This window comes from Rhinolophus hipposideros (assembly GCF_964194185.1).
Source record: "Rhinolophus hipposideros genome assembly, chromosome: 21".
NCBI lineage: Eukaryota > Metazoa > Chordata > Mammalia > Chiroptera > Rhinolophidae > Rhinolophus > Rhinolophus hipposideros.
In genome coordinates this window covers 40,123,373-40,145,923 of record NC_138067.1, presented here as the reverse complement: position 1 = coordinate 40,145,923, position 22,551 = coordinate 40,123,373, and the positions used below count along the sequence as shown (strand labels likewise).

At 46.9% G+C, this 22,551-nt stretch overlaps 1 protein-coding gene across 4 annotated transcripts in view; it reads right to left on the bottom strand.

Annotated features, from left to right (window-relative positions):
* Positions 1–22,551, bottom strand: part of CD177 (CD177 molecule) — a 183,211-nt gene that overhangs the window by 2,706 nt on the left and 157,954 nt on the right. For 2 of the 4 annotated variants that reach the window (XM_081032003.1, XM_081032002.1), the window contains 4 exons: positions 5,240–5,380; positions 4,776–4,961; positions 3,926–4,048; positions 3,520–3,636 (listed from right to left, as the gene is read on the bottom strand). In XM_081032003.1, the coding sequence (XP_080888129.1) occupies positions 3,520–3,636; positions 3,926–4,048; positions 4,776–4,961; positions 5,240–5,380 (567 nt within the window). Of the gene's footprint in view, positions 1–3,519; positions 3,637–3,925; positions 4,049–4,775; positions 4,962–5,239; positions 5,381–5,456; positions 5,533–5,853; positions 5,930–22,551 lie in introns of those variants that run through there. The other 2 variants (XM_081032005.1, XM_081032004.1) reach the window with 2 other exon arrangements.

Here is a 22,551-nt window from a genome sequence, read left to right as displayed (position 1 = left end):
GTTGACCATCCTCAGCTGCCTTGGTCTCTGAGGCCCTCAGGAGTCCCGTTAGAAAACCAGGATCCGAGAGCTTCTCTGAAGGTTTTCATGTGACCAGCAGGGACGTGTCCCATGCTGCAGAAACTCCGCTGCTGACCACGTGGCACCAGCACCTCATGTAAGCTTCCCTGCAGCCCACGAGGGAGGACCGCTCATTCCCCTCCTTGGCAGACCACATCCAGCTCCCACTGTCCTCCCAGCCAGAACCCCACTCTCCCCACCCCCGTCTTGGTCAATGGCAGCTCCTTTCTTGCAATTGCTCAAGTTGAGAACATTGCGGTCATTCTTAACAATTCTCTCTGTCTTACAGCCCGTGTTGCACCCATCAGGAAATCCTGGTGGCTTAAGCTGCAAAATACCTCCAGAACCAGACCACTCCTCACCACGTCCGCTGCTTCCACCAGGCTCTGAGACTCCCTGCGCTCTCACCTGCTTCCTCCTGAGTCCCTGGGGGCCCTGCTCCCCTGCTGCTACCTTCCCCTTATTCTATTCTCCACCCAGCACCCACAGGATCCTCACAAATGGTCAATCGATTCATGTCACTCCTCTGCTCACAAGACTTCAACAGGTCTCCCTGCATCCCACTCCGAAAAAGATTCGCAGTCCTTACAATGGCCTCAAAGGTCCTCCTTGATCTGGCCGCCCCCGCTGTCTGCCACATGTCCTGCTCTCCTTTGATCACACTGCTGGCACCACACAGACAACCTGTGGTTCTTCCTTGAGCACAGGGCAGGCACACGCCGTCCCGGGGCCTTAGCCTCTGCTCCCCTGCTACTGATGGTCGGGATCATCACCACTTCCCTGAATGTGGTCCAAAAGGCTCAGAGATGGCGATCCTTCAAAAGTGGTTCAGTGGCAGAGCGCAGACAGGAACCCACGTCTCCGACTCAGAGCCGAGGCTTTTAACTGCTGTGCTCTCCTGACCATGCGGACCCACCACTCTCACTGGGACCACTGCCCAGTTCCTCAGGGGCGCGGTCAAAGCCATTCACGTTCCTGCCCTTTGGTTCTACTTCATGGCCTCCTGCCATGGCCTGGTTTGGCAATCTGTGCTGTTGCACCCAGTCTACTCCCAGCCCCATGCCTTTCAAGAGCTGTCTGTCACCCCGGAATGCCCTTCTCTTTGCATGACATCTTGTTGTACCCCAGCTTCGGACTCCTGGTCTTGCTGATGTTCAGGTATAGGTTGGTGCAAAAGTAATTGTGGTTTAAAAGGTTAAAAATAGTTGCAAAAACCGTAATTAATTATGCATCTAATTGCTAAATGGCTGCAACAAACTGAGGCAGGGAAGGCAAACACGTCCTCCAAGATCTGCCTCCAGTGTTGAAAGCGAACAGAACAGGGTTATGTATTAGGAATATTCCTTTGTGCTGTAGTAGCTGTGTTTTGTGTGGCCTGCGTGTGGTTTGTGTAGCATATGTGGATGGTATGTGGGTGTGTAAGAGTATGGGTGTGTGATATGTATATAGGTGTGTAGGGTATATGCAGTGTGTGTGATGTATGTGGTACGTTTGTTGTGCAGGTGTGGCATGATATATGTTCTGTGTGTGTGTGTTTTTTGTGTGTGGTGTATGGTCTGTCATGTGTCGTATGTGTAGTGTATGTGGCATGAGATGTATGGTGTGTGGTCTGTGTGTTGTGCGGTCTGTGTTGTGTGTGGTTTGAGGTGTGTGGGGTGCATGAGATTTTGGTGTGTGTGGTGTGTGTCAGGTGTGGTGTGTATGTGGCATGGTGAGTGTGTTTGTGTCTGATGTGTGTATTGTGTGCCGTGTGTCTGTGCGGTATGCTGTGTGGCGTGGGTTACGTCTGATTTGTTTCTGAAATGCCGTCTAGATGAGTATTTCCTAGTCCCAGAGATGAGGGCCAGACAATTAAGCAGCCTCGATCAAAAGGAGAGACTCAGACCGTCCCTCCGTGCTCAGCACCCTTCCGTCGCCCCCCGCCCTCAGAGGAAAGGCTTTGAGCTACTTGACCTGCACTAGGGCCCCTACCTCCCACACCTACATCCAGTCCCAAGGTCACTTCCTGCCTCCTGGCCTTGCACTACTGTTCCTTCTGCTGGGAACAGCTCTGTCTTGCTTGCCCACACACACCTTGTCTACCTGGAAAACTTGAAATCCCCCTACCCAGCTGCACCCCGTCCTCTTGATGGGCCCTTCTCAGGCAGAGGTGAGGAACCCTTCTGGAAATCAGCTGGCTTATTCCCAGCTCCAGGCCTGTGCACAGGCTGCTTCCTCTGCCTGTCAATGTCCTTTTCCTCTTCTACTAACAAACTGCAGCTTACCTTTAACACATGGCCCTCAGGTCACCTCCTCTGTGAAGCCCTCCTTGATGCCCCAGTCAGGATATCATATCTTCCTCCTCTGAGCTCCCCCAGACACCTGCACCACAGCCCTGTGACCATCTGCATCTGTGACGACTCCCATCCCCATCCTGGAGGCCCTTTAGGGCAGGGATGGGGTCTGAGTCCACTGGGATCTCCACGGAGACCTTGGAATCCTGCACAAACACACTTCCCATCCTGAGCCAGCCCTTGTGCTGCCTGAGGCTGGAAACCTTGGTGTCCGTGATGTCCAGGCCCTGTCCTCAGGCTCCCAGTCTACCCAGAGAGTTCCGCGCACACAGAGGAATGTGCTGAATTCACTCAACGTTCTCCTTGAAGCTTTAAGGACTAGGTGCCATGGGCAGATGAGGAAACTGAGGCTGGGGCAGGGATGGCTCTCTCATAGTCTCCTGGGTTCCCAGTTCCATGTGCCACAGAGGTGCTTCTCATTGAGACACTCTAGGCCACTTTCCATCTGCCTAGTGTTCCTGTCGGGCTGGGTTTATGTCGGTAGGTGGGGACCCTCCTGTGTCACTGACTGGCTCTTACTTTCTCTATCACACCTGAAGCATCCTTGATTTTCTCTCTGATCTTCTTTCGTAGGCAGCATGTCTACTGGGGTTGTCAAGGAGAAGTGGGAGACCCAGGGCTACCCAGTTCAGGAGTGTAAAGAAATAGAATTGAGAGCCATGAGTCAGTCCCAGCATGAAAACCAGTGGATGCCCCTGCACTCACTTCCGCCCCCAGTGGATTCATCAGAATGCGAAGTCACCAACCCTCTGTGCTGCTCTTACTGTCCTGTCTGCCCCTCTGCTCACTTACCACCCTCACAGGGGGCCCTAACTTAGTTGGCCAATTGTGGCATCATTTAAAACATCCCCCAGTGGGTTTCTGTCCCTCATATCTGTCCTCTGGACCAGGCGCCATCTTTCTCCCCTTCAGCTGGACACACCTTACTGACACCCTCACTCCGCAGTGCCTGCTGGGAGAATCCCTCTCTTTGCCCAGGCCTGACTGAGTAACTGATAAATCACTTCTGGGTACTGGCTTTGGTGGGATGTATCTGGATGTCCGACTTTCCCACAGGCCATCGTTCCGGGGCGGGGGGGGGGTGGGGGGGCAGGGCGCAGCCTTGACTTCCCCGTGTGGGACTCACCATTAGGATCACAGTTCTCCCTCACAGACAGAGGCCCGATTTCCTGAGTCTGATTCAGCAGGTCGCAGGCTGCTTGGGACATGCATCCCTGGACTCTCAAATTGGTGTAGATGCCCTCTGTGAAAAGAGGGTGAGGCAGAGGGGGACAGAGGGAGAGGCTGGAGCCATCCAACCCTGGGAAGCCACGCCCATCTTCATCCAGGTCCTCGGCCTCAGCAACCCTCCCTCCCAGAGAACTCTCTCCCTCCTGCTCTTTCTCCCAGGAAACCTGCCCCTTAATATCTTGCCTCCCCCAGGCAGCCCAGGAAAGGGGTAGGGAGTGGAGGCCTTGCCCCCTCCTTAGATCTTGGCTCTCAGACCCTCCTTGGCGTTGCTGTCCTGCCCGGAGCTTGATGTCCCAGCTCACCTGCCCTGAGCTGGAGGACCCCCTTGTAGCACTGCGTGTGCCCGACAGGGCATGTCAGCTCTGTTACAGATTCACAACCTTCCGTAGACAAGCAGACTGGGCATCGCACGGAGGATTCTGGAACTGGGGAGGTGAGAGAGGAAGGCGGGACTGAGCAGTCTCTGCATTCAGATCCAGTGCCTTCTACTCACCCCACTTTTGCTGGTCCCCAGAACCAACTTTCTCAGTCTCCCCAAATGTGCCCTCCTCAGACTCCTCTCCTGTAGGTCTGGGATGTATGAAATTAGAATCATTTGGCTATAGACAGAGCTAGGGAGGGAGGGAACATGAGATCTGGGGAACGACACCAGGAATGGAGTCAAGAAGGGGTGTCCTGGGAGGAACCAGGGCCAGTTTTGCCCGCAACTTCTGCTACACAGTCAAAGCAGACAAGATGCCCCAAAGAATATCAAAACAAAACATCACCCCAAAACAAAACAAAACAGAACAAAACATCACCCCAAACCCAGTTTATGATTCAGACAAGGACAGTGGAAAGTTACGGGCCAATTTCACTTTGGAAGAGGAAATACCAAAACCCCAACTGAAACACGAGTGACCCAAACCCAACAGTATAGAAAAAGACATGCCCCAGGTTGGGGCCATCGCCAGGGTCTGAGGTGGGGGGTTGAGCGCCAGCAGAGCAGACCAGTCTGCTGCCCCAGGACTGTCAAAAGAAGCTGCACTGGGGAGAAGGTGCAGTCCCGGGGAGTGTGGCCAGTCCAGGTGAGAGGGAGGGATGCTCAGTGAACAGGCCCTCTCTGCTGGCCTCAGCCCCTTTCCTTCCCCGCCCCCCCTCCGCCTGGCACACCTGCGACAGAGGGCGGGGTCCAGACAGGGAGGGTGGTGGAGAGGTCATTGCAGAGGTCCTTCTCCCGGCACACGTAGGTGTAGGAGACGATGGAGAGGCCAGGGCCTGCCCTGTGCTGGGTGACTTGGATGTCATGATCTTTTTCCAAGGTACAGCCCTTGATGATCACCACGAATGCATTGAGTCCTGGAACGAGAGAGGGCAGCAGGCCGGAGTGACCATCTGGACAACAGGGTCCTGGGCTGGGAGTGGGAGGGTAGGGGGGACGGGACTGGGGTGAGAGGCTGGAGAGGAGGCGACTGGGCACCTGAGAGGTTGTTCCTGGGGAGAGCTGGGGAGGGGACAGCTCCTGGTACGAGGGGAGGGGGTCTTCTGAGTCCCTACACAGCAGGCAGGTAGGACTGGGCAGGGGGAGCTTTATTTCTGCACAGGACAGGGTGGGAGTCAGGCTTGGGGGTTCTCACCATTTTCTATGATCATCAGCATGTCTAGGCAACCCGAGCCATCCTCACAGACAATCTCGCCAGATGTCCACTGGAAGGGCAGTGCTGATACATTCACCATAGACTCCAGTGCTCCCCACTGACAGGTCAGGGCCTGCACTCCTGAGATGGGAACACCAAACCCATCTTAGCCTATCCTCCAGGGCAAATCCCCTCCCACGTTGAGGTCTTCACTCACGGGGCAGCATGAGGGTGACACCCAGGAGGGCTGGCAGCAGGACAACCATCATGGTCAAGGCAGCTAGAACTCTCTCCCTCCTGCTCTTTCTCCCAGGAAACCTGCCCTTTTGTATCTTGCCTCACCCCAGACAGCCCAGGAAAGGGGGGGGGGGTGGAGGGCCTTGCTAAAGGAGGCCTGGGCCCACCCTCTGAGTCTCTCAACAGCTTAGAGAAACCTGAGTCCTTTCTCTTCCCTCAGACCCAGGAGCCCAGCCCCCCAGCCCCTCCTCCCTCAGACCCAGGAGTCCAGGCCCCCAACCCCTTCTCCCTCAGACTCAGGAGTCTGGACCCCCAGCTCCTCCTCCCTCAGACCCAGGAGTCTGGGCCCCCAGACCTCTCAGCAGTCGAAAACTGACCCTTAGCCCCCATGGGTCCAGATCCTCAGCCTTATTTCTTCCTGAGCCCAGCTGTGTGTGTCCCCACCCCCACTGTGCTTCAGGGTAGTTTGGGAAGGCAGTTTCCTCATCTCTCTAAACAGCAACCTGGCCATCCTCTGGCCCCAGATGGGGAAATGGCCCAACTGCCTGTGAGGACATTGTGGGTCGGGGCTGGTCCCATGGTTTTTCTACCCCAACCTCTGCCCTCTACTAATTCCTACTTCCCCCTTCTTTGTGTGGCCACTCGCTCGCGGGGGTAGAAATATAGAAGTGTCAACGAAAAACATCCAGCCTAAGAGAAAGTTTATAAGAGTTTATTTGAGCCAAACTGACGACAATTGCAGGGAAGCAAATTCTCAACAGGTTGAGAAAATACTTCACAAAATGGCGGTTTGCAGCTCATTTTATACATAGAATCAAAGGAAGAAGGTTACATGAAACCCACTGGTGGTAGATTCAGGAGGTGGGAGAAAGCAAAGTGGGGAAATCTCTGGGGTTGGATAAAAGTAAATTGGAGAGACAAGTACTTCTTTCACATAGGGGGGTACAGGACAGTTAATAGTTCACACAGAGGTGTTAATCAAAGGACAAGAATAATAATGAGGGAGTCTGCAGTTTCCCTGCTCTGGTCTGGAAAAAGGGATTACTGACCTTCCAAGGATGTCATCTTAGGTTCAAAAAGACAACAGACAGGCTCACTTCAGGTGAAGACTGACTTTATGAAGGAAGCTTCAGGCTAAAGATGTGACTTCCTGCCATGGCCCACCTTAGTTATGAATTTTTTTATGTTCAGGCTATCTTATGTGGCCATCTTTCAGTCTCCTGACCTTGTTAGCTTTAACCTGTGGCCCCTTTTCTGTCCTCATCACAAAAGGAAACGGGCTTCTAGAGGTGGGGAGAGTCACACACCTGCAAGCGGCAGAACTGGGACTGGGAGCCAGACAGGCCGTGTCTCGTCTATTGGCACTTGGACCCCATCTCTATGTTCCCTCCCATATCAGAGGGGCTGGAAGGTTAAATACTACTTTTTTCCCCCCACTTCCTAGCAAATGATTTTTCAGATGTGATTTAAATTCTGTCACTGAGATGTACTTGTGTGAAATTTGGAAGGTTCAGAGGAGACGGAGGCTGTTATTTCTGCTACTGTGTTGACTGATGATGGGTGGGCTCTGGCAGACACAAATGTTATGTGAAGAAGCAGGTATTTCCTTACCTCTGGGCGGGGGCTGTGGCAGTGTGACCTTGAAACTGGACTTTCAGTGTCAACTCCCTAGCTTTCAGTTTTCTAGCCCTTCGGTGTTTTTATAAGCACTTAACTCCTTGTGTTAAAATCCTTTCTTAGAAATACCTAGAGGGTTTTTTTTTTTTCTTGAATCCTTGAATGGTATATGATAAAAGTGAACTGCTGTCTTGTGATGCTGAACCATGGAGTTGAGGGGACTGTGGGTAGAGCTGGGCTCCTTGTTGGCTCTCTAGTTCTGACTTCCTGATGGACTTTGTGGTGACTTCCGGGGGAGAGATGCAAATACATAGAATAGTCATCTTAGAATCGAGGGCATTCTTCACGGGAGCAGCTAGCTGGCTGGAGCCCTGGGTTGGAGCTGTGCATTCCCGCACAGCGGTGATGATTTTTGTTTCTTTTTCCTTTCCCCGAATAAATCATTTTTTTAATGGATTTATCTGGAGAGTTATTTTTGCTGGTCGACATATACCAGTTGTGCTTTTCCCAAGATCTATAGTGTTTTTACCAGTACACTATAAGTGTGGGGACCAGAAGTAGAAGTGAGAAAAAAGAGAGTAGTGAGGATCAAAGAGAGAACTGAGGATGGCAGTCAGAGTGCCTGGGTCCTTGGTGTGCGTCCCATGAAAATAGAATGGGGGAGGGGAAGAAGAGGAGGAAGAGTCTCTGTAGAGATTCTCTTCCCCAAAGCTGTGGAGAGAAAAGGCACATCACTGGACGAGGGATCCCCTAGTCTTATCACACTGCTTCTTGTGAAGGATCTGTTTTAGAATCCACTGGGAATCTTTGTCTGGGAGGTCTTTTAAAATTAAAGAAGAGACTCTACTGGGCGCTGAGGAAGAAAGGACCCCTCAAGTCTGCAATCTGGCTACTGCAGAGTTGGCCTGTGTTCCAAGATCTATTCTCTCTCAGCCTTCAGGAAATGACTTTGAGATAGGATGGGGGCAGAACCTCCAAGAAAAACCACTAACCACCAGCCGAAGACAAAGGCAAAGAATCAGTAAATCAGGATGTGACAAACTAGCCAGAACCAGCCAAGACCAAGATGGCGATGACATTTGCTTCCAAGTAACCTCCAACCTTATTATATTGTCATTGTAATAACTTTCCATCCTAAATAACACACTGTCAATGAAAAAACATCCAGCCTAACAGAAAGCTTATAAGAGTTTATTTGAGCCAAACTGACGACAATTGCCAGGAAGCAAAATCTGAACGGATTGAGAAAATGGTCCACAAAATGGCGATTTGCGGCTTATTTTATACATAATATCAAAGGAGGAGGGTTACATGAAATCCACTGGTGATTGATTAAGGGGCTGGGAGAAAGCAAAGTAGAAATCAAAGAAAGCAAAGGGGAAATCTCTGGGATTAGATAAAAGTAATTGGAGAGACAAGTACTTCTTTTACATAGGGGGGTACAGTACAGTCAATAGTTCACATAGAGATGGTAATCAAGGGGCAAGGATTAATAATGAGAGATTCTGTACCTTACTGCTCTGGTGGGGGCGGGGGAATGGATTACGGTCCTTTTAGGATGTCATCTTAGATGCAAAAAGACAATAGACAGGCTCACTTAAAGGCACAGATTAACTTTATGAAGGAAGCTTTTTGCTAAAGCTTTTCGGACATCTTTGCTAAAGATGTGCAGCTTAAGCCACCAGGATTTCCTGATGGGTGCAACACGGGCTGTAAGACAGAGAGAATTGTTAAGAATGACCGCAATGTTCTCAACTTGAGCAATTTCAAGAAAGGAGCTGCCATTGACCAACACGGGGGTGGGGAGAGTGGGGTTCTGGCTGGGAGGACAGCGGGAGCTGGATGTGGTCTGCCAAGGAAGGGAATGAGCGGTCCTCCCTCGTGGGCTGCAGGGAAGCTTACATGAGGTGCTGGTGCCACGTGGTCAGCAGAGGAGTTTCTGCAGCATGGGACACGTCCCTGCTGGTCACATGAAAACCTTCAGAGAAGCTCTCGGATCCTGGTTTTCTAACGGGACTCTTGAGAGCCTCAGAGACCAAGGCAGCTGAGGATGGTCAACAACCACCGTCTTCCCCATCACTCACCCCAAGGAGCCCAGCTCTGCTAATTCTAGTGGTGGGACACTGGGCAAGCTGCTTCAGGAGTCCTCTGCCTCTGTTTCCCTTCTTGAAAACGGGGAGTGGGAGGTTAACACCACCTATTTTGGGGGAGGGGTGGTCGCTGTAGGAAATGAGGTAACCCACATGAGGAAGCTCCTTGGGAGGCTTAACTGGGCTAATCCATGCAAGCAATCACGACGGCCAGGCACGTAGTAAGTGCACAGTACACAGTAGGCGCTGGACTATTTTTGTCTAGAACATAGGGCTTTTCAGTTAAAAGAATATATGGTGTACGACTAGCACCTCATTATGCAGAAAGATAAACTCCCATCCCAGAGAGAGCTGGAGCTGCCCCTGCCCCCTACCTGGCTTGGGTGCTGACGCTCGGGCTCTCCCTAGCCCATTGGTGTGGGGTGCCCTTCCTGCTGACTCCATTTCCCCTTGGTTCTTAGTCCCTGCTGACCCCCTAAACCCAAACCTCCCTCTGACCTTATAACCAAACATTGAGTTATTTCCCATCTTCTCCATGAATTCTCATCCACGCACAACCCACACACCTTGTGACCTGATAACAACATATGGAAGGGCCTGGGAGCAGTTGAACCTGCCCTGTGGGAGAGTGGACATTCAAGCAGTGGCCACGTGCGTGTGATGAATAAAGATATCATCTTTTCTCCTAGGACTGGGGTTCCTCTATGGGAGGGGAGGGCGGGACACCCGAGATCTGCATGTTGGCTGATGGGGCTAATCTGGAGAGAAATTCACCATGTCAGACCCATCCTTCACTGGCCCACGCACGTCTCCGATCGAGTTTGGGTGGTAGCAGAATCTGCACGGAGCTGCTGCCAAAGGTTTATGGGCATCACCATGACCTGGGTGGTGAAGGTGCCCTCTGACCAAGGAGGCTTCTACTTAGCAGTCAGGGCTCCTGCACAAACAGGGGCTCACGCTACTTGAGTCACTGACATAAGGGTTTGTGTGAGTAAGGAGAGAAACGGGGGCAGGCACAGGTTCCTGAGGCTGATGTCATGGGGTCTGTTATCATCGTAGGCCTGAAGGCAGACACGTCCTTACCGTGACCAGCATCTGGAGAGGGAGTGTGGAGGTTTAGAAAGGGCTGCCTGACAGGGGCTCTGCTCTCGGCTGAGTCACCCGTCCAGCCCAGGTGACATTTCAGGGAGGGAGCTGGGGAGTTAGTCCCCCAGCCTCACTCTGTCCATCTTCTGTGTCCCATTGACTGAACCCAGCTGCAAGGCAGCAGACCTGATCGACGCAGTCCCTGCAAATCTGCACTCAGAGCACAGAGCAGGGAGAAGAGGGGAGAGAGGGAAGCTGGAAAAGGAGAGTGTCCAGCTTGTCCTCCCATTTCCTCTTCACATCCACCCTTTTTCTCTCTCCCGATGGGAATCAGAGTCTTCCATGTAGAAGACACACACAGTGCCCATCTGTTACTTCATCCTAGTAACGTGGTGTTAATGACAGTGCAGCCATACTCCCAGTGTCAGAGGACCAGTTCTTCTGTACACAGTGAGAGGAAATGGGGGGACACACAGCAAAGCTGCGAAGGTCCTGTCAGTGCAGCTGGTGGTAGTCAGAGCTGCCTTCTTCCATCACCCGCTCCACATTCTCTCACCACCTGCCCACACCTGCTCTGGACAATTGTTGTGTGATGCAAGTCTTTGTTCTTTTGGGACGTGAGTGCCTGATGGTCTTGACTCTGTTGAGTTTCCGTAGTTTTCCACTGAACAGGGCTACTGGCCAATGAGATAAGATGTGCCCCCAACAAATCTCCTGGCTTCCAAACTTCGTCCTCCTCCACCGAGGTACGTGGCCTCCCTCTGGTGGTCACGTTCCTTCTGGCAATCAGCAGAGGGACCTGTTCTTTGCCTGTTTTCAGCAGCAGGAGGAGCACAAAATGGCCAGGGTGCATTCGTGGTTTCCACCAAGTAGAATGTGATGGGATTCCTCACGCAGAGTCACGTAAACCTGGTCGGCACTTTCTCTCCTCTGCAAACAGATCACCGGGTAGCCCCATGAGGCCATAGGTGTGGGTGGAGGCAGGGGCCAGAAGAGCAGGCGCGGTGGGCACTGAGCCCCCTGTGGGATGTTCTCCTGAGCCCTCCATTCCTGCTTGAACCTGATCCCATGCACGCCTGTTTCATGGATGATGGATGCTGCTGTACGTGCCCAATGTCACACTTTGGTGGCTCAGACAGCGCCCAGTGTGTGATATGCAGTTCCCATCACAATGCTGTTTGTATCCGTGGCCAGGTGTCTTTGTCCTTTTGGACTTCTATAACAGAATACCAAGGCTTATCATCAACAGAAATTTATTTTTATTTTGAAGGCGGAAGTCCAAGGTCACGGTGGTTGCATGATCACGTTCTAGTGGCGGTTGTCTTTTGGGCTGCACACTTCTAATTGTATCATCATATGGCTGCTAGACGGCTAAACAGCTCTGCTGTTTCCATATAAGGGCACAGTGGTGGATAATCTTATGTTCTACTTCACCAGACTAAGGGATGCCCAGATCGCTGTGAAAACATTATTTTAGGGTGTTCCTGTGAGGGTGTTTCCAAAAGAGAACAGCATTTGATTGGTGGGATGATGGCTCTCACCATGTGCGTGGGCTTCTTCCAATGCTTTGAGAACAAAAAGGTGGAGGAAGGAGGAATTTGCTCTCTGCTTGAGCTGGGACGTCCATCTTCTCCTGCCCTTGGACATCGGCCCTCCTCTTCCCCAGCCTTCAAATTCAGACTGGAACTTACACCATAGACTCCTCTGTTTTTGGGTCTGAAGTTTGGACTAGAACTAGCTCACCCGCTTTCCTGGGCCTCCAGCTTGCAGACAGCAAGTCATGAGACTTCTAAGCTTCCATAATCGTATGACCCAATTCCTCATAATATCTATCATCTATCTATCTATCTATCTATCTATCTATCTATCTATCTATCTTCTATCTATCTATCTTCTATCTATCTATCATTATCTATCTATCTTTCTATTATCTATCATCTTATTAGTTCAGTTTCTCTAGAGAACCCTAATGGGATTAAAAGCACTAATCCCATTCAGGAGGCTCCACCCACATAACCTAATCACCTCCCAAAGGCCCCAGCTTCAAGCACCTGCACACTGGGATTAGGATTGCAACATATGAAATTTGGGGGGACACAAACATTAGTCTAGAGCACTAGGTAGCCAGACTCCACTATGGTACAGTAACAAGCCAGGAGTCTCTTTTCAAATGTCAGATCTCTATAAAAGGAAGCACAGATTTTCTCCAAAATACCAAAACCTGGAGTTCTGCACTGCAAGTCTCCTACTGGAGCTTTTCAGATGTGCCACATAAAATATGCTGAGTTTGAAACTTCTTACTGTCCTTAATTTCTAAATATATTACCCAGGAGTTATTTAAAAGACTATTTTACAATTTCCTACTGGAAGATTTTGGTGGGAGGAGGCGAGGGTTAATTTCTAATATAATTTTTTGTTTCAGTGGTTTGTCCTTTTATAATTTATGGCTCTTTCCTACATGGTCTAGCATTTACTGTCCTACTATTTGATATTAAAATATATCTGCATTTAGCGATATGTGATTTTACTTCAGAGCCAACGTGAGGCTTTGTCAAGTCTGATTTCTTCTTACAGGAAGTAAGATTTTTGCCCAATTTTTTTTTTTTTTGAAACTAGGTTACAAGATTTAAATAATTGATTGCAAGTGACTGGCACATTGCGAAGAAAGAAAGGAAGGAAGGAAGGAAGGAAGGAAGGAAGGAAGGAAGGAAGGAAGGAAGGAAGGAAGGAAGGAAGGAAGGAAGGAAGGAAGGAAGGAAGGAAAGAAAGAAAGAAAGAAAGAAAGAAAGAAAGAAAGAAAGAAAGAAAGAAAGAAAGAAAGAAAGAAAGAAAGAAAGAAAGATCAATTGTGGGTGACTCCAGAATAAAAAAAGCATTGAAATTTAGATTTTGTTTATTTGCAGAGGTTTGAATGAGCTTATGCTTATTTAATTTCCAAATTATTCTTGTTGGGTCAAAAGTCAATTTCAGTCACCAAAGAACCAATTTTTAACGCTGTTTAAATTTTCCTAGTATGGGATAAGAAAAGGAGTTAACAAAAAGAGAGAGGAGGAAAGAAAAGAGAGAGATAGAGAAATGAAAAACAGAAGCAAAAGGAAAGTAGCTACAGAACAGAGGAGAGGAAGGAAGTAGAAAGAGATAGGGTGAAGTCCAGGTTTGTAGTTTCTGAACACCAGCCTCTCTCCTCCGGACATTGATCTCTAATCTAATCCCAGAATCAGAATGACCCTTAACTCTGACCCCACTCTGGCCAAAAACATGTTCTCACAACCAGTTCCTGTTCCTGTTCCTGACCAGGTTGAGCCCTGACCCAGACCCTAAAATCTGACTGCGTTATTTGCACTGCAGACTTGATCTTTAGAGAACCTACAGTTCCCCAAGCAGTCATTCACACCCCCTCCCCACAGATGGTGTTTCTCGGGGTAACTGTGGATGAAGCAGCCTCTGTCCTGCCAGCCTTCAACTCCCCCTCTGCATTGGCTCTCTACATGTTGCCATGCAGCAGCCTACCCGTCTGTCTCCTCGTACCTGCCCCTAAAGAAAATAGCCTGTGAGATGGATCCTTTCAGGGACTTTGCTTCACCTTTGTGCTTGCATCTTATGTCCCCCTGTTTGGCTCCAAAATATGGCTGGCTAGTCAAAGAGGGGTACGACTCCCCACAGTGGGGGGCAACCCAAGCCAGACACAGCCATGTGGGGACCATCTGGGAACTCATAGAATCGATAGAGGTGGGCACAGCCCCCCACCTTCCCCGGCTAAGGAGGGCCTCTGCCTCTGTGGCTGCATTCCTTCCCACAAACCTGCAGGGGAAGTGACTCAATGTGCTCTCCATCTATTCATATGCATAAAGTTCAGTCCCTTGGGGAAGTACTTATCCTGGGACTTGCGGTTTGGCTGCCTTCAGGCACCGGTGATTGGCTTAAATCAGTTTCCTATTGTAATGTATGGGATTCACAGATCTTGAGGTTGACAAGCTTTACTTCTTTTACTTTCACACCTAACTAATAAAAGCCATGTGTTGGACCGATTTGGGGCTCAGTCCTTGAGGCTGCAGTCCCTTGGCCCCACTTGCACTCTATTCTTGTCTACTGTCTTTCTTAACCTTGCACAGCCCTCCTTGCTTCCCACAACTCTTGTTGTGCTGCACGTGTCATCTACATCTGATGGGGAAACTGACCTTAAAATGGTTCTCTGCCATGTGGAACCGACCTAAAATGGTGGCCTGAATGGAGAGAGAGGTCCCCAGCCTAAGCCCCAGACCACTTCCGCATAACCCCCTCCAAGCCACTCCTTGAGCCAATGACCAGACGACACCTATCCCTTCTCCAACTCAAGAAAGTCCCCAACCCATAAAAACCTGCTCAAAACCTTCATTTCTCTCTCTCTCTCTTGCTAGGGGCTCAGTCTTTTGGGAAGGATCCCATTGAGGCCCCTGTCGTAATAAAGCTGACTCTCCTAACTCTCTGAGTGTCGCTTGGTTTTTTTCCGGTCTTAGATTCTGCAACACATTCCATGTTACACATGCTCTAAAGCCTGACTGAAAAAAAATCACTTCCTTGGTCTTCTATTCCTCTTGTCTTGCTAAACCTGCCAGCTGCCCCTCAGATGAGTCGCGATGCAAGACTTTTTTCCTGGAATAACAACTGTAAGGGTAAATAGAAATTGAAAAAAGAAATTAATTTTCCTTGGTGCAAAAAGGGAAAAAGATCCCCCTTTCTCTCAGTGCATTTTCTTTAGAAAATGTGTTTTTGTAAATTCTTTCTCTGTCCCTTTGAGATATATGTTGAATAAATTTAACCAAAGAGGTGAAAGATTTGTACACTAAAAACTATAAGGGGCCGGCCAGTGGCTCAGTTGGTTGGAGTTCTGTTCTCCTAACTCCAAAGGCTGCTGGTTCGATTCCCACATGGGCCAGTGGGCTCTCAACCACAAGGTTGCTGGTTCGAATCCCACAAGGGATGGTGGGCTGCGCCCCCTGAAACTAACAATGGCAACTGGACTGAAGCTGAGCTGCACCCTCCACAACTTCGATTGAAAGGACAACAACTTGACTTGGAAAAAAGTCCTGGAAGTACACACTGTTCCCTAATAAAGTCCTGTTCCCCTTAAAAAACAAAACAAAAAGAAACTATAAAACACTGATGAAAGAAATTGAAGAACACACAAATAAGTGGAAAGATATCTTGTGTCCATGGATTGGAATAATTAATATTGTTAATTTAAGATATTTGTACTACTCAAAGTGATCCATAGATTCAATGCAATCCTTATCAAAATTCCAATGGCATTTTTCACAGAAATAAAAAAAAGTCCCCAAATTTGTATGAAACCACAAAATACCCTGAATTTTAAAAATATAGTCCCACTTGTTTACTTTTGGTTTTGTTGCCTTTGCTCTTGGTGTCACATCCGAAAAGTCATTGCCAAGACTGATATCAAGCAGCTTACTGCCTATGTTTTTTTCTAGGAGTTTTATGGTTTCAGGTCTTAAGCTCAAATCTTTCATCCATTTGGAATTGATTTTTGTATATCGTTTAAGATAATGGTCCATTTTCATTCTTTTCTATGTATCTGTCCAGTTTTCCCAACACCATTTGTGCAAGAGACTGTCCCTTCCCCATTGTATATTCTTGGCTCATTTGTCAGAAATTAATTGATCAAATATGCACGGGTTTATTTCTGGGCTCTCTGTTCTGTTTCATTGAGCTATGTGCCTGTTTTTATGACAATACCATACTGTTTTCATTACTATAGCTCTGTAATATGTTTGAAATCAATACGCTGCATCCAGCTTTGTTCTTGCTCAAGGTTCTGCCTATATTACATGTCCTTTTATTTCTCTATATCTCTGAGTCTATTTCTGTTTTGTTTGCTTATTTATTCTGTTCTTTAGATTCCACATATAAGTGAGATCATATGGTATTTGTCTTTCTCAGTCTGACTTATTTCATTTAGCATACTATTCTCTAGGTCCATCCATGTTGTTGAATGCCTTTTGTTTCTTTTTCTTGTCTGGTTGCTATGATTAGGACTTCCAGTACTATGTTGAATAAAAGTGGTGATCGTGGGCATTCTTGTGTTGTTCCTGATCTTAAGGAGAATGCTTTTAGCTTTTCCCCTTTGAGTATGGTATCACTGTGGGTTTGTCAAATATGGTCTTTATTATGTTGAGATGTGTTCCCTCTATTCCCACTTTGCTGAGAGTTTTATCATAAATGGATGCTGGAGTTTGTCAAATGCATTTTCTGCATCTATTGATATGACAATATGATTTTTATATTATGTGGTGTATCACATTAATTGATTTGTGAATATCGAACCAACCTTTCATACAAGGAATGAATCCCACTTGATCATGTATGATCTTTTTAATGTATTGCTAAATTCGGTTTGCTAATATTTTGTTGAGGATTTTTGCATCTGTGTTCATTAGCGATACTGGCCTATAGTTTTCTTTTTTGTAATGTCTTTGGTTTTGGAATCAGGGTAATGCTGGCCTCATAAAATTAGTTCGGGAGCCTTCCCTCCTTTTCAATTTTTGGATTAGTTTGAGAAGAATAGGTGTTAATTCATCTTTGAATGTTTGGTAAAATTCACCTGTGAAGCCATCTGCTGCAGGATTTTTGTTTGTTGGGAGTTTTGATTACTGATTCAATTTCATTAGTAGTAATCAGTCATTTGAGGTTTTCTGTTTCTTCTTGATTCAGTCTCAGAAGAGTGTATGCTTCTAGGAATTTATCCATTTCTTCCAGATTATCCAATTTGTTGGCATATAATTGCTCATAATATTTTCTTAAAATTTTCTTTGTATTTCTGTAGTGTTGTTGTCACTTCTCTTTCATTTCTGATTTTATTTATTTGTGTCCTCTCTTATTTTCTTGATTAGTCTGGTTAAAGTTTTATCATTTTTTAAAATCTTTTCAAAGAAACAACTCTTGGTTTTGTTGATCATTTTTATTGTTTTCGTTGTCTGTCTTATGTATTTCCACTTTGATCTTTATTAGTTCCTTCTTTCTACTTTGGGCTTTGTTTGCTGTTCTTTTTTCAATTCCTTTAAGTGTAAAGTTATATTATTTATTTGAGAGTTTCTTTTTGTTATTGTTGTTTTATTGGGGAAAGGGAACAGGACTTTATTGGGGGAACAGTGTGTACTTCCAGGACTTTTTTCCAAGTCAAGTTGTTGTCCTTTCAATCTTAGTTGTGGAGGGTGCAGCTCAGCTCCAGATCCAGTTGCCGTTGTTAGTTGCAGGGGGCACAGCCCACCATCCCTTGGGAAAGTCGAGGAATGGAACTGGCAACTTTGTAATTGAGAGGACGCGCTCCAACCAACTGAGCCATCCGGGAGTTCAGTGGCAGCTCAGCTCAAGGTACTGTGTTCAATTTTAGTTGCAGGGGGCGCTGCCCACCATCCCTTGCGGGACTCAAGGAATTGAACTGCAACCTTATGGTTGAGAGCCCACTGGCCCATGTGAGAATCAAAGCAGCAGCCTTTGGAGTTAGAAGCATGGAGCTCTAACCGCCTGAGCCACCGGGCCAGCAAGAGATTTTTTTGTTTGTTTCTTGAGCTAGGTAGTCCTGTATTACTATGAATTTCCCTCTTAGGATTGCTTTTGATATGTCTCATAGATTTTGAGTTGTGTTTTCATTTTCATTTGTCTCAGGTATTGTTTGATTTCTTCCTTGATCTCATTGTTAACCCATTCATTTTTTAGTAGCGTGTTATTTAGCCTGCCATGTATTTGTTTGTTTGTTTTTGTAACTGACTTCTAGTTTCACATCATTATGGTTGGAGAGGATGCTTGATATGATTTCAATCTTCTTGAATTTATTGAGACTTGTTTTGTGGTCTAATATGTGGTCTACCTTTGACAATATTCCATGTGCACTTGAAAAGAATATATGTTCTGCTATTTTGGGGTGGAATGCTCTAAAAATATAAATTAAATTCATCTGGTCTAGTATGTCATTTAAGGCCACTGTTTCATTGTTGATTTTCTGTCTGGAAAAATATGTCCATTGGTGTCAATGTCCCATGCTATGATTATATTACAGGTAACCTCTGCATAACACGGCACGTCTATAACACAGTTTCGCTCTAACATGGTTTGAGAATTGGGGAAACCTTCGCACAATATGGCATCCTAGAGCATGGCTTCACTCTAACATGGTTTAAGAATTAGAGAAATCCCTGAACAACATGGAGCTTTAAAAAATATATGTATAGATTTTATTGAGGAATATTGGGGGACAGTGTGTTTCTCCAGGACCCATCAGCTCCAAGTAGTTGTCCTTCAATCTAGTTGTGGAGGGCGCAGCTCAGTCCAAGTCCAGTCGCTGTTTTCAATCTTTAGTTGCAGAGGGCGCAGCCCACCATCCCATGTGGGAAATGAATTAGCAACCTTGTTGAGAGCTTGCGCTCTAACCAGCTGAGCCACCCAGCCCTCCTCCGGAAGCTCAACGACAGCTCATTGTCTTCAATCTAGTTGTGAAGGGTGCAGCTCACTGGCCCATGTGGGAATCGAACCAGCAACCCTGTTAATCAGAGTTCGTGCTCTAACCAACTGAGCCATCCGGCCGCCCCAATAAGAGTTTTTAAGAGCAAAAATATCCCATTCGAAATTAGGGAAATCCTTGAACAACACAGAAGATATTAAAAACTCTTAAGAGCAAAAGATATCTTATTTGAAAATTTTCATTTGAGCATGTATGTCATATCAGATTTGACTGCAGAATTTTAAAATTTATTAAGAGTTTTTCAATCCACAAAGTTTAAGAGAGAACTTCACAAGTGCTTAGCATCATATAACAAAATTTAGAAAGATCTCTCAGCTAAAGGCAAGCAATCTAAAATAACAGCTTTTTTGCAAAAAGTACAGAATAAAAGTCAAGATAATGCTGAAGAAAGTTCAGAGGATGAAACTATCTTGTCAAAAAGAAGACGCCCTCAGTTAATGGTCCTTAGCAGTGATGACAAAAACAGCATTATTTAATACATATTAATATGTTACACTTTTGGCAAAAATTGCTTTAATAAAAATATTTCTCTCAATTATAAAAATATAATAGTACGTTTTTTTAATTTTTGGAAACTAACCCCCTTTTCTGTACTAGTTCTTTGTTTTGTATAACACGGATTCGCATAACATGGCATTTTTTTAGGAGCCTAACAACCGTGTTATAGGGGTTTACCTATACTGTCAATGTCTACCTTTATGTTGGTCAATATTTACTTTATATATTCAGGTGCTCTTACATTGGGTGCATAAATATTTACCAGGGTTATATCCTCTTATTGAGTTGATCCCTTTATCATTATGTGATGTCCTTCTTTGTCTCTTATGATAGTCTTCATTTTAAAGTCTATTTTGTCTGATATAAGTATTGCTATCCCAGATTTTTTTTCATTTGCATGAAATATCTTTTTCCAACCCTTTACTGTCAGTCTACGTGTGTCTTTTGATATGAAGTGGGTCTCTTGTAGACAGCATATGTATGGGTCTTGTTTTCTTATCCATTCACCTACCCTATGTCTTTTCATTGGAGCATTTAATCTATTTACATTTTAAGTGACTACTGATAGGTACATATTCATTGCCATTTTATTATTCATATGTTTTAATCTTTCCCCCCACTTCTTCTTCTTAAAAAAAGTCCCTGTAACATTTTTTTGTAATACTGTTTTGGTGGTAATGAATTCCTTTAGCTTTTTCTTCTCTGGGAAGCTCTTTATCTCTCTTTCAATTTTAAATAACTTTGCTGGGTAGAGTAGTCTTGGTTGTAGATTCTTGCTTTTCATTACTTTGAATATTTCATGCCACTCCCTTCTGGCCTGTAGAGTTTCTGTTGAGAAATCACCTGACAGTCTTATGGTAGCTCCCTTGTAGGTAACGAGTTGTCTTTCTCTTGCTGCTTTTAGGATTATCTCTTCGTCTTTAACCTTTGCCATTTTAATTATGATGTGTCTTGGTGCGGGCCTTTTTGGGTTCATCCTGTTTGGGACTCTGTGCTTCCTGGGCTTGTATGTCTAGTTTTTTCACCAGGTTAGAACAGTTTTCCATCATTTGTTCAAATAGGTTCTTGATCCCTTGCTCCCTCTCTTCTTCTTTTGGTACCCATCATGCAAATATCATTACATTTGATGCTGTTCTAGAGGTTTCGTAAACGATCTTTGTTTTTTTAAATTCTTTTTTCTTTTTGTTATTCTGATTGGATGTTTTTTGTTACCTTGTCATCTAAATTGCTGATTCAATCATCTGCTTTATTTAATCTGCTATTGATTCCTTCAATTGTATTCTTCATTTCAGTTATTGTATTCTTTATTTCTGGTTCATTTTTATGGTCCCTATGTACTTCTTTATTCTTGCTATATCTTTGTTGAAGTTTTCATTAAGTTCCTTAAGCATTCTTCTAACCAGTGCTTTGAACTCTGTCTCTGGTAGATTGCTTGCCTCCATTTCATTTAGTTCTTTTTGTGGAGTTTTTTTTTGTTTCCTCATTTTGGTTGCCTCTCTGTGTTTGTTTTCATGTATTTGGTAGAACTCCTATGTCTCTCAGTCTTCACCAGGTGGTCTTATGTAGTAGGTGTTCTACTGGAGCCCAGACTGAGTGTTTGTAAGCAAATGAATCCATGTGAAGACACTTTAAGAGGACATCTGGGTTTCCAGCTGCCTTCTGTCTCACAGAAGGGCGGAATCCTCGCTGATGGCCTAGTGGTGCAGTTTCTCTGATCATCGGTGTTATACGTTCCAGGAGTTTCTCTTGTGTGCGTTGTTGTGTGTGCCCTCCTGTTGTAGTTGGGCCTTAATTGTTTTGGAACATCAGTGAGTGGGATTGAGTCGCAGGCTGACTGGCTGTGAAAATTGGTTACGCCCACAGCGTGAGCTTCTGTGGGGGCTGACTGCTCACAGATTTGCCCCAGGAGGCTCTTGTGCCTATTGAAACCACCCTTTGGGTGTGCTGCTTGTGGGTCTAATCAGGTGGTGCTCTGCTTTGGTCTGAAGCTGGCTTCTGGGTGTGTTGTTTCTGGTGCCTCTTGGGAGGGGCTCCTGTGCAGACAAAGTTCAGCCATTGCCTATGAACAGCCCAGGGCTACCTGGTAGGAGCCACAAAGCTATATGTGATTGGTTGCTTCCTGTGGTAGACATGGAAGTGTGTGTGTGTGTGTGGCATTGCTGTGAACTAGGCTAGCTGGCATCAGTATTGGGCCTGGGGCATCTTAGCAAAAGCCTCAAGGCAGCCCTAGGCCTGTTGTCACCTGCCAGCTGCCTGTAAAGCTCAGCTGCTGAAGAGCCTCCTTAGGTGTGCAGGGCTGGACTGATTGTCTCAATGCTGACAGTGCCCCCAATAATGCAGCTCAAGTTTGGCAGGATGGGGTCCCAGACAGTCACCAGGGTTGGGTGAGTGGTGTTCACAAAATTAATGCAGATTCAGTTCTTGCGCCAGTGCTGAGCCTGTGGCCATTCCGCAAAACACCCAGAGAATACCACATCCAGCTACCACTAGCCTTGGGCCCACACATCCCCAAGAGCTGCCCAAGAAAGGCTGTAGCATGAGCTGGGACTGACTGTTTGCTACATTCTACTGACTGTCTGAAAATTTCCCAGGCAGCTGCACAGGTTCCTGCAGGCCTGTCAGCTGCTGGAATAGCCTCCTGCACTGGGTTGGGCTGGCTGCCCAGACAGTGCCACCCCAGCCCCTGTGATGTTGTATGAGCTTGGCAGGGCGGGGTCTCAGGGAGTCACCAGGATAGGGCAGGCCAATGCAGTCTCAGATTTGGCCATGTGGGGAAGGGCTCAACACAGGAAAGACGGTGCCCACCTGTCAACTGCACATGAGGTCAGCTACACACAGGGATAATGGCGGCTATCCCTTCAGTCTGCACCCTGAAGTCACATAACTAAGTCTTTCCCTGTATGTCTCTGGCACCTCTTGAGTTGCTGCCCCTCTGCTGGAGCCCAGACTGAGTGCTTGCAAGCAAATGAGTCCATGTGAAGACACTTTAAGAGGACATCTGGGTTTCTAGCTTCCTTCTGTCTCACAGAAGGTCAGAATCCTCCCTGATTTTCACAGAAAGATGTTGTGGGGACTCCTCTTCCTGGCACTGGACCCCTGGGCTCGGGATCCTGGTGTGGAACTGGGACTCCTCACTTTTCGGGGGGAACTCCCACTGCCAAGGTGTTCCTCTCCATGCTCAACCACTACCTGTGGGTTTGGGGTCAGCCTATTTTGCATCTCTGCCCCCCTACCTGTCTCAACATGGCCTCTTCTATATATCCTTAGGT